We start from the raw sequence: 12,659 nt of genomic DNA, 5'->3' as shown, positions 1-12,659 counted from the left end.
CCGTGTTGGGGTTCACATTGTGTTACAAACTTCACCTACTAATCAGTAAATCTTTAAAAATCTAGATATACTCGTTTCCCTTAAATCTTTTAATAATAAAAATCTATACCAAGAAAGATAAAAGACTAGAAAATAAAACTATAATGTATTGTAGACTGAGGATTAGTCTAACTAAGATATATCAATATAAGCACTTTTACACCGGCATACTTACATCCAAGTTTGGATGTTTTATTGCTTTAACTATATCAATTTCTAATCCAATATAGTAATAACAAAGGTGTGCTTAGACCAGACCTAATTCTAGACACAAGCAAGGTCTTCCTTTGGAAATGCCACTCTTATTCAGCTTGTTTCTTAACTTTTTTCAGCACTTTCCCAAATGCTCAACAGAATGGACATTTCAGAAAAATTAGCTTCATAGAGCCACAAGGAAAGGAGCAACTTCCACAAAGTGTACCCACTAGAAATCATTGATCTCCGTATCTAGGACAAAGGAAAAAAACTACATTCTTGAAGAATAATCATTCTTGTCTAGTTACATATCCAAGTTTAATGAGCAGCTCTCAGGAAACCCACAAACAGTTGTGCATTTACCCAAAATGTGAAAATATATTTTACAACTTTCCAAAAAGCTAATTACTTCAGATGTATAAAAAATAAGTGTGTATTTTTAGTATTACTTCCAATTTAATTGTAAGGAGTTTTTTTTTTTATTTTAAAACAAATCCAAAAGGAAGCAGCCAATGCGAAGAACAAGATGTTTATCACAACAATCATTACTCATATTAAGACAAAAGAATGCTGAAGTCTATTACTTTATACTTCTAGCCTTTGTGTTTGTTCTTAAATTTTGATACAGGAATGGGCCACCGCATTACCACAAAATCAGTGTAACTATTTAAAATCTAATCTGAAGGATGCTTTTTTTGATAATAGAATGTATGAGCCATGCTGTAGCATGTCTTCATTAGCTCATCCACATGAAACAAAGTTTAGTATATTTTTCTCATTATGTCACCAATATAGTTTTAGCTAGCACAGCTGAGTTTGATAAGTCTTTGAATTATTTTCAATGTTTTTTAAATAAAGAAAACATTTTATGGAAAATGATAGAACATATTAAATTATCTAATGGTGGTTCTCCTCTTCTCCTGACTCCTGATCATATCACTCCCTGCAAGTCTTTTTCCTGGCGTGCCTTCTGCAAGAAATTCAAACTTCTTGCCTCTACTCTCAAGGCTTGACACAGATCTCCTACCACCTATATTTCAGCACTTGGCCTTAGAAGGCTTAAATTTTGCCCATTTTTATGTCTCTAGTATTCCTGAACAGGATGTGACTACTACTTCTCACACACTTGAGAAAGTGCTAAGTACTGAACTTTTTCATATCACCCTCATTTCTTGGGAAGAGTCGTCCCTCTAAAAATTCTCCTTTTCTTCTTTTGTTTAGCCTTTAGTTACTGTCCCCCTATTTGTCTGCTCCCACTCTCCTGACCTTTTCTTTGTCATGGTTACTGAGTTTTTTAAGACCCCTATTAGTCTTGAATGCATCCATCAGGTGACAGGCTTAGCTTCCTACACTTTATGACGGTTCTATTACTAGAGCTCTGGGCTGCAGCTCCCCTCTTTACCAACTGTGTTAATCTAACAGGCCCAACTGTGTTTGGCACCTATAAGCCTTTTTCTTCAGAAACCTGTGACAGCAGCTAATTAAAGTGACTCAGAACCAGCTTCTTCAAAATAAAGTAGCATTTAATTACCAAAAGGAACACAGCATTTAGGAAAACAGGTTAACACATGGCCTTACCTAAACTTAACCTCTCTATCCATAGTTCACGTAGATCCAGCCTAATCCCAGCTCTCTCTTGGGAAACCCAGTCTGCTTGCTACAGTCTCCCTGTCTCTCAGTCAATGTCACATTAGACAAAAAGATTAATATAACATTTTCAAACTATGTGAAGTGTGACCATTTCCTTTGAAGGACTGTTTTATTTTTACTATGTGGGGAAATAAGTTTTCCTTACCTCTGTATGGTGATCCAACAGCTGTGACATACACGTTTTTCTCATAATTTTTCAACTGGTCTTTCAGTATATGAATCTAAACAGTCACAAAAGGACGAGTGATGAATATAAACAATTAAAATTAAACATAACTGAAATGGCTTTCAGATATGCAACATGAACATCTCAACCATCCATGTAAGTGGGACGCTTTGTTTGTATAGAAAGAAAACACTAAAAACTGTTTCCATACGGGACTATTCAGAGGTTAAAGAGTACAAAACTATGAAAATTACATTTTAAGGCTAGCTGTTAAACAGCATTTAGCTCTACTGTGGGAGGGAGGGAAAAAAAGAATAAATTGCCATGGCTTGAGATGGGACACTAGATGGGGTGGGCAAGTACTCTGAGGTTCTTCCAAGCATTCCCTCTCAAATGTTTATCTGACTGGTTCCTGCTCAGGGTACAAATGATCACCATATGTGGGGTCGGGAAGGAATTTTCCCCAGGTCAGATTGGCAGTGACTTTGGAGGGGTACGGGGTTCACCTTTCTCTGATGCACTGTGTGTGGGTCACTTGCCAGACTTATCTGAGTTCTTATTTAATCAATTCCCTGCCACTGCAGGGGCCTCAAGCAGCGGTGCACCGCAGTCCCCACAACTGTCTGCCTGGGGCACATAATAGTTTAGCCTGCTGCAGGCTATAATACTTTGGTTTAATGTGGGTTGTTGGGTTTAGTGCATGTGTGGCGCTGGTGCTAGCTGTGATGTACAGGAGGTCAGTCTGAATGATCTGGTGGTCCCTTCTGGGCTTAAACTCTATGACTTTATGAACACTATTTCTTCTTATTCAAACAAGACCCCTACCTGCTCTATGAACTCCTGCTCTTTCAACTTTGAATCATTGACAAGAGTTGTCTTCTGTGCTAGCTGTATCTGAAAGAAAAGCCACATATGGGATTCATCAATCAAGTATTGTACATACACTGCACATTTTTGCATTGCAAGTACATTTTTTTCTTGTTAAACATTTCCCCCCCCCCTTCATCAGTTAATATATGCAATCCTAAAAACACCACTTCTAATCACAAGACACTGAGGAGCACAATTAAACATCTAGATAGCACGATGAACCAATGAAATTCAAACCTTACCTGAAGCTCTGTTATTGTTACCTAGAACAAAAAAGACACAATTAAACACAATGCTTTTCATTTGCATCTTTAGATATAAAATATAAAACTACCACAATATCTTTCTAAAAGAATTCATGCCAGCATGGAGAATTACACTGGACAAGAAAACACAGACGTTAAGAGATAGTAGCAGTCAATTAAGGATTAATCAGTCACCTAATCAGGGTTCTTTGTGTTTGTGACTGATGACAGTAATAGGGATCAAAATCACAAAATTACGTGTATACTCAAATTTAAAAATAAAATCCTGTAAATGTACTTCATCACTGTTACACGTATCTAGAATGAGTAATGCAAGTTACGCTTTGAATAACATTGGAAGGAGTATAACCAATTTATTCAGCTATGGCCAATTAACTTAATTTTAATGTAAAGGCGAAGAAACTAATATGTCCAATCTCTACAAAACAGATACTGTGTAATAATGGCAACTGAATGCTCATAGAATACAGTTCAAAGAAAGTCTAATTGCTGTTAACCTTACTGGGAATACTATATACTTTATACACAACTGCTATTGATATATTTATATCTAATTATGTAAATTAAACTACGTCTTTTAGCTCAGAGTTACTCAGGGTGTTACTGGAAAGGTGTAAGGTAAATTTTCATATGACAATAGTTTCCTTAGCCAAAATATTGTTACCTTTGAGAGTTGTACATTTATGTAGATATGCAGATTACCTGAGCTGGTTACTTCCAATCTTTTTAAATGCTTAGGGTTTTTTTAAAATTGATAATGCTGTATTAGTTATACATTTTGCATATTGGGTTATATTAAATGTCAGTGACCTTAACTGGGTGTCAACACGTGTGTGAAATTTATTGTAATTTTTAAAATACAGATCTTGAAAGCGTAAATCATGGCAATATAGGAAAACGAAGGTTGGTTATTTGTAACTGGAGTTCTTCAAGATGCATATTCACACTCTCAGGGGATGCGCCAGCCTGTGCAGCTGAGAGGATGAAACCTTCTGGTAGCAGTGTCCATCAAAGTGCCCCGGTGCCCCTCTGACCACCCACCCGCACTGTTCGAGCACGTTCTGAGGGGATGTACACTCACTGCTACCTCAGTTCTTTCCACTGTTAAAGTGGAATTCCAAGTAATACCAAAATTAGGACTCCGCAAGAGTGGGGAAGGCAGGCAGGGAGTGCAAATACTCATACAAATGAATAGCCTTGGTTTCTTCTCCAAGGGCCCCCTCTGCATATTCCTACTCTTAAGAAGTTTGGCAAGCAGTACATAAGATGGATGCAGGGAGAATCAGTCCTTATTAAAGAATGACGAGAGCACCACTGCCAAACCGTGTGCCAGATCTGGCTGCCAAATCCAATGCATAATGCTTCGTAAAACTGTGAACCAAACTCGACATAGCAGCTTTCCATGTTTCAGTAAGGGAATATGTTTAATGCATGCTACAGATGCAGCAATCGCTCTAATAGAATGGGCTCTAAGACGAACAAGAGGAGAGAGTAAAGTCTCTCTATAACACTCTTCAAACACTGTCTAACCCATCCAGAAAAAGACTGTGCTGAAATGGCTTGAACTTCAGAGTTACTCACATGAGATATATAACTCAGGAGAGAAACTGAAGTTTTTAGTTGTAGCCAGATAATGTAAGAGTGCTCTCGCTGTACCTAAGGAATGTAACCTACAGGTGTATGAGGTTTTGGAAAGAATACTGGTAAATTAATACTTTGATTTACATGAAACTCCAATATCACTTTAGGACGGAATCTGGGATGCAGTGTAAGAATCATCATTTCCTTATAAAAAGCAGTATAATGTGGGTCTGCCATTAAGGTACGTAGATCACTAACCCTTCTAGCACAAGTGATTGCTATCATAAGAGCTGTCTTCATAAAAGATGTAACAAAGAGCGGCTCACTAGAGATTCAAACGGGGGAAACATAAGTTGCATTAAAATTCAAAGTTCAAATTTCATGGAAGTAGACTGTCCCATACCGGCAGATACAAATTCAACATGTGCGGAAAATGGATTTTCCATTAATGGGAGTGTGAAACTCTGCTATTGTGGCTAAGTGGATCTTAATGGAGGAGACAGACAAACCCAGTGCTTTCAAGCATAGTAAATATTCTAAAATAAGTTGCATGGAGGCTGAACATGGGTCAATATTCTTATCTGACATCCATATAACAAATCTTTTCCACTTAAAATTGTATTTTTTCAGCTCTCCTTTCCTTTTCAGATCTCTTGGAATTATTGGATCCTCTTGTAAAAGAAGGACTTGAAGTCAATTTTGTCATTCGTTTTGGCCTAAGGAGTAAATGTGCTGCAGATAGCACAGCGTGCCAGGGAATGACTCTCACCTTATCATTTCAGACACCAAACATGCACACCAGATGGCCTGAAAGACAGCCTGGCATGACACACACCTCTTAAACCCATGCTGCTTTGCACTGGGATCCACCAAAAGGAACTAGTAAGTATTCCTATTCCAAGATAAAACCCTAATCTAAAACTATCCTAACTATAAAACTTTTTAACAATAACTACTCTAAAAAGGCACTTATATTACTATGGATCTGCAAGATCTGGTGAGATTCATGTCCTTTCACTGCTGCAAGTGAAAGCAACTAGGGCAGCAATAGGCACCACATCCTCTTTTATAGCCATGCTGTCAGAATGTGCGCAAACACTGACGGTGAGCGTGGGAGGGGCGCATGAGTGCTGTAAGGGCTTGTTTACACTGGCACTTTACAGCGCTGCAACTTTCTCGCTCAGGTGAAAAAACATCCCCTCTTCTCCTCCCCGAGTGCAGCAAGTTTCAGCACTGGAAAGCGCCAGTGTAAACAGTGCACCAGCGCTGGGAGCCACATTCCCAGCGCAGGTAGCTACGCCTCTTGTGGAGGTGGTTTTTTTAGAGCACCATGACTACGCAAGCCATTTTAGCATTGCCAATGTAGACTAGCCCTAAAAGGCACTTCTACCAGAAGGTTTCAATGTCTCAGCTCCACTTATCAGTACATCCCCCAAGAGTAGGAATATACAGAGGACACTAGATGACCCTTACATAATAAGTACATAAGGTTTTCAACTGTGCCCCAGGATGGAATGCAGAAGGGAAACAACTGCTTTCATGGGCCCTTCATGCGGGGGGTCAGACTAGATGACCATATTGGTCCCTTCTGACCTTAAAGTCTATGAGTCTATGAGTCTATGAGGTCAGCAAGACAAGATTCCTTAACATTCAGATTGCAGGTGAGAAGTTCCCCTTCTGCATTCCATAAAAGATGTGCTTTTGGGGAATGTGTGATCCCTGTGGAGCTCAAACTCAACAGGAGCAGGAGCCTGCCTGAACAAGCACCATCGCTTTTCTGTTAGAGTTCATTTCTAAAAGTTTCAAACACCCCAGGTGAAAATTTTAGATGTTGGCATTTGGTGAATAATTATTTTATCTGTCATGTCAGAGAATAAAAACAAATGTTATGGCAAAAATATTATACTTACTTTAAAACTAATTATACTATGTGCAAGCTTTGGCTTAGATCTACATTTACCTAGTGTAGGAAGTGTTACAAGAAAGCGAACAGAACAACAGCTAACAAATATTAATTCCTAATAAGGAGTAGTTTTAACTTACTTGAACCTGAAGACTGAACAGTTTTATCAATTTAGCAGAAAAAATAGCAAAAAAGAAAAATGGAATAAAGAATATGGATAAGGACAGAAAGAGCAAGAGAAAATGAAGGGTAGTAAGGGTCATAAAATATTTTACTCATACAGGTTCCATTTATTCTAAATGCATCATGGGGGAGTATAAAGCTGACAAAAAGTCCACTTAAATTTATGCAAATATGTACACAATTCATGTGAATTTATATACATATATATGGCCCACTGGCGCTGCACAATTTGCTTACCCAACCCCTCAATGTTGCAAAGGTACACCATTACATTAGGTAAACAGCAAAGCTAGTTTCATAGGAAAGCAACTCCAAAGTGAAAGGGGCTGGGAAGAACAACAAAGGGCAATAGCAAAACAACTTTTAAACCAAATAGGGGGAAAAACCACTCTCCCAACATACACCTCACAGCCACACCACTCTTTGGGTCAGGGAGTGAAAGAATGGTGTCCTAATAACTATACATCTGCAAAATAAATGGAGCTTCATTTACACAAGGTCAAAAGGAAGGCATTACAAATATTAATATGACACATGAAAACAAAAATTAAACATCAGTGACCTTAAAATGTCTTCATCTGAATAGATCATCATCAAGTGTTGTCTGTACAAACAATTGTAGCATTTCTCCATCAGGATAACAACTATGTAATGAAGGTTCATTCTCAATGCATCAGCAAATAACTTATGAATGAACAAATATGTACCAATATGTACGTAAATAAAAAGTTCATATGTCATCAGCTTGGAGAGATGAACATGAAGTTTGTATACATATTGTCAGAAAAGAATTCAGCTGGGATTTTCAAAAGAGCATAGGGGAGTTAGGTGCCCAGACTCCATTGAAATTCAGTGGAATTAGGGCACTTAACTACCTCAGGCTCCTTTAAAAATCCTATCCTTATTCTGCAAGTAAACTTAGATACAATGATTGTATTTACACAGGCACTTTGAAAAAGACCCAGACTATTGTTCCTATGGACACATTACTATTTATTGGTTAAACAACAAGGCTATTTACCAGCAACTGGAGTTCTCCTAATTGGTTTATTTCCTCCACAGATGGGACAACTCCTTTGAGTTTCTCCAAGGCTTGCCGTGGAAACTCCAAGGAGTGAGGAACTGTGGAGGAGATTCCAAAGAGAGAGAAAATTAGTAGTTTACCATGTTGCTCTTTTTTAAACTCTAAGTGGGTATATCTTTATGTAGAGACAATTCGCAACAAAATAGATTTTACATCTCTATGCCATCTTTGCACTTCTGTGGAAAGTTAAATGTATAAATGTAAATAAAAAAACACAGTTGCTGGCACATGGATTTGATATAATCTGCATGATCTGTAAATTAATCTGATGACATATGCTGTTTAGCAGTGGTTCTCAAAGCCAGTCCACCGCTTGTTCAGGGAAAGCCCCTGGCGGGCCGGGCCGGTTTGTTTACCTGCTGTGTTCGCAGGTTCAGCCGATCGCAGCTGCCACTGGCCCTGGTTCGCCGCTCCAAGCCAATGGGGGCTGTGGGAAGGGCGGCCACCACATCCCTCGGCCCACGCCGCTTCCCGCAGCCCGCACTGGCCGAACCTGGGGATGCGGCAGGTAAACAAACCGACCCAGCCCGCCGGGGCTTTCCCTGAACAAGCAGCAGACCGGCTTTGAGAACCACTGCTATATAGGATTAAATGACTGCTTATTTACAGAATATTTGTGTGACGTTTAAATCATTGGATTAAATGAACAAAATCATGAGACCTAGAGATACATTTTTCTGTTGTGTCTCAATACTTTAGGGCTTTCTAAAGAGTGTATTAAAAAAAAAATCACGGTATCTGGCATATTACTATAAATAGGTGCAATAGGGCTGGTTTACAATAGTTTAATTCAAGGCCTTTTGCTTTTTATACTATTTTTGTAAATTAATTTAAGGGGTAAGAAAAAATTAAAATGTATTTTATCTTCCAGTCAAAATCACACAAAGTCATTTTAATAACATCACTGATGTAATTTATGATGCTCTGTCTGAGTTATCAAATACTTCTAATGCCTCCCATTGGTTCACAGGCAAAATGAGCATTTTTTGTCAGATGAAAAAAAGAAAAATTGTCCCTCTCAATAATTTGTATTTTTCCCTATTAAGTGTAATACTAGTTTTAATACTTATATTCTATAACTCAACTACATTTTGATCCTGTTAATCTGCCTTTATGAAGTGTACATCCATCTTTCCATGAACAAAAAATTGCTTAATATCAGCCCCTATTTGAGGTAGAGAAACATTTTTATGTCCTTTTGAATTCCAATTCCAAATTTCATATAATCAAAATGGGCTATTTTGCATCCTCTTGAACAAGTTACAAGTGCTTCCAGTGTAAAGTCAATGTTTAAAAACAAAGGAGCAGAGGGAAAAAACAACCAATAAGCAAACTATTAAAACAAGATCAAATTAAATATTGCACAACTTGTAGAAAACAGACTGGTCAAAGAATTCAGAATCGCACAAGAAAGCCAAGACCTGATATATAAATAGAACCCACGTCAATTAACAGCTACTACAGGGTCTCATGAAAACTGTGAAACTAATGCCTAAAGTTACAAGTATAAATATTAATGTCAGCTCACTTCTTCCCTGCGCCTATTCTCCTCATCTGCCAGCTTTTGTTTGTATTCCTTCTGCAGCTGTGTTTGCAGCTCATTTACTTTTGCTGTCATTTCTTCTTCACGAGCCTTCAGAATGAAAAATAAGTGCATTAATTTACATAATACACAGTTAATGTCTAAACACTTAAAACCTTCTCAGTGGATTAGACAAAAAGCACTTAAAATATAGCTCAGCTTCATACAGAGAGGAAAATAATCAACTTGAAATGCGAAGGCTCTCACTAAAAGTTTAGGACTATTCAATTTATATTACCATGAAAATGAGGAATGACATTTAGGGACTTACCAGATAATACCGGCAAAACTTCAGTTGTCAAACACAAAAACAATTACTGTATATACTTGTTCATTAGCCCGTTCGTTTATAAGCTGACCCCCCCCAAAATGGATAGGTAAAAATAGCAAAAACTGTATGACCCTTTCATAAGCCGACCCTATATTTCAGCGGTTGGAAAACTTTGGCTCCTGGCCTGTCAGGGTAAGCCGCTGGCGGGTTGGGACGTTTTGTTTACCTGGAGTGTTCATAGGCATGGAGCCACTCAGCTCCCAGTGGCCGTGGTTTGCCGTTCCCAATGGGAGCAGCGGGAAGTGGCGCCACTTCCCACAGCTCCCATTGGCTGGGAACGGCAAACCGCGGCCACTGGGACCTGAGGGGCTTTGTGCCTGCAGACGCTCCACGTAAACAAAATGACAATGTATTAGATATTCAATTCAATGATTCCATAGAGTTTAAAATCATCAAATTTTGGTGTAGACCCGTTTATAAGCCGACCCCTGCTCTTTGATGCGTCACTTTTTAACCAAAAATATTCGGCTTATGAACGAGTATATACGGTAGTTAGCTTTTTGAAAATTTTTAGTAAGGATTATACATCTTTAATGTGTACAAAAAAAGGCATTCAAATGATATTCAATATTTCTAGAAGGTGTACAGTAGGTAGATCAATGTAAGCAAATAGATATTTTGTGAAAGTGACATGTCATGCAAACAAAATTTTCTATACTCTATCTCCAATTTATTGGCAAAGACTGGGGCTTAATCACGTCTTGTCTCAAACATTTTAATTCTCTCTACGGTTGTACTAAAGCTCTGTTCTTGGAACTTCGCTGAGGCCCTAACGCTGTGGTCAAGCCATTTTTGATTCAGGAAGTTAGACCATCTGACCTCTTTTCAGACTGCATGATTCCCTATCCACTGAATTTAATTAAAAATTGCCATCTTCGTTTTCAGTGCTATTTTCCTTTCCCTTACTTTTCTGACCATATAGCCCATTTCTCCACTTGCTCATTCTGCTCCTCCAATATCGGTTTCGTCTATTCCATCCCAATGACTTTTTGCTGATGGGAAAGGGGTTTTCCTTTTGTGCCCCACTTATCAAGCTCCAGACTTTGTCTATGACCTATTGAAATGTTACCCATCAAGCCATACAATCAAATCTGTTTGCGCCAGTATAAAATTGACACCAAACTTCTCTATCTTTCCATTGCTTTGGTCCCCCTGCCCCAGGTGGCGGTGCTTTGGTGCCCCCCCAAAGCGGTGGTGCTCCGGCTTTGGCCCCCCCATCCTGGGGTCATGTAGTAATTTTTGTTGTCAGAAGGGGGTCGCGGTGCAACAAAGTTTGAGAAACGCTGATCTAGTCCATCCCATTGTGCTGAGGCGGGATTAAGTATATCTATGGTAGCAACTGTTCTCATCATACTTACCAAAGACTGAAAAGACAAGTAACATCACTGTGTAGCAGTGAAACAGATCATCCCTATTATGAGTTTCAAAATACTTTTCCTGGCTTGAAAAGCAGAATAAAAGTCTCAAGGTCCTTCGTGTAGCAGTGCACACCCTTAGCTACTAGCCCTGACCCCCCTCTTTTTTTTTTTTTTTTGGCAAGATGTACACACCAGTAAACCTCATGCTTTGCCCCAGAGTGAGTATCCTGGAAGTCTGAAATTGTCTGTCATACATATTACAATACAATTCCAACATTAAAATGTCAGTAAAGACGCAGTCATAGAATAGTGCACTATGATAGCATGAATCAGACTATACACTAAGTAAAACTATTTCCATTTCATTAAAGGAATATCACTCACTTAGAAAAAAAGATTGGGACTCTTCTGTTCCAGAATTTCTTAATGATTTTAGCTTGTCGACTTAATTAATGGTCCCAATGTCAATAAATCACTTATTTACTTCTCACCAGCATTCAAAATTTTAGAAACTATTAATCTGCCTCCAATAAAGATGGCCAGTAAATACAAAGCATTTTATCTGTATGGCAGAATCAGAAGCGTATAGTTTAACTGTTTTTTGGGTGCAGAGCTGCTTGGCCGCTGCTTAGCTGCGCCTCCACCTCGGAGCAGCCGGGACAGGTTGCCGCTTGCGGTGAGCCACCCGAGGTGAGTACCCCCCTGGATCTGGCACCCCCTCCCACACCCCAACCCACTGCTCTGAGTACCCTCCTGCACCCAAACTCCCTCCCAGAGCCTGTGCCCCCCACAACCCCTCCCGTGCCCCAACCCCCAGCCCCACACCCTCTCCTGCACCCAAACTCCCTCCCTCTTAATTAACCGGCATTTTTCACGTACTGGCACCATCCATTCCCCCAACATGTCGGATAAAACAGATTTTATTGTACTTATGTTAATCTATCTGTTCCACTGCGCACTTTGAGTGGACGTTCAGAGTACCACTCAGAGTACCTTTCCCAGGCCTGAACAAGAGCTCTATGTGGCTTGGAAGCTTGTCTCTCTCACCAGCAGAAGTTGGGCCATTAAAAATATTACCTCACCCACCTTGTCACACAGAACAAAAGCATTTTCTTTTTTTTTGGTAGCAGCATTGTGGACAGAATGCAGTGGGGCATGGAGACAAACTGGAAACCAGAGAGACAGGTTATAGTAATCTAGACAAGAGATAACCAAGGAGTGGACTAAGCATTAGCTGCAGAGATGGAAAGGAAAGAATGTATTTTAGAGATGTTACCAACAAAAACAAACAAACAAAAACAACAGACAGGATTTGGCAATAGTTTGTATATGGGAGAAAAATGAGAGCAAAGATTCAATTATAACAATTTACCAAGAGAAGACTCTAGGCAAGATTGGAATATTGTGTATCATAAACTATGATGTACACTTTGTGGCTATGTCTCTGCATA

General features: G+C 39.1%; 1 protein-coding gene across 3 annotated transcripts in view; it reads right to left on the bottom strand.

The window, feature by feature from the left end:
* LOC112104952 (golgin subfamily A member 4) overlaps positions 1–12,659 on the bottom strand; it is a 110,231-nt gene that overhangs the window by 18,447 nt on the left and 79,125 nt on the right. For all 3 annotated transcript variants that reach the window (XM_026663460.1, XM_026663458.1, XM_026663459.1), the window contains 4 exons: positions 9,466–9,570; positions 3,163–3,183; positions 2,876–2,944; positions 2,030–2,105 (listed from right to left, as the gene is read on the bottom strand). In XM_026663460.1, coding sequence (XP_026519245.1) covers positions 2,030–2,105; positions 2,876–2,944; positions 3,163–3,183; positions 9,466–9,570 — 271 coding nt within the window. The remainder of the gene's footprint in view (positions 1–2,029; positions 2,106–2,875; positions 2,945–3,162; positions 3,184–9,465; positions 9,571–12,659) is intronic.

This window comes from Terrapene carolina, unplaced genomic scaffold, assembly GCF_002925995.2.
Source record: "Terrapene carolina triunguis isolate 2854851 unplaced genomic scaffold, T_m_triunguis-2.0 Scaffold33715, whole genome shotgun sequence".
Taxonomy (NCBI): Eukaryota; Metazoa; Chordata; order Testudines; family Emydidae; genus Terrapene; species Terrapene triunguis.
Note: the sequence above shows the minus strand (reverse complement) of the source record. Positions and strands in the feature narration are given on the sequence as shown.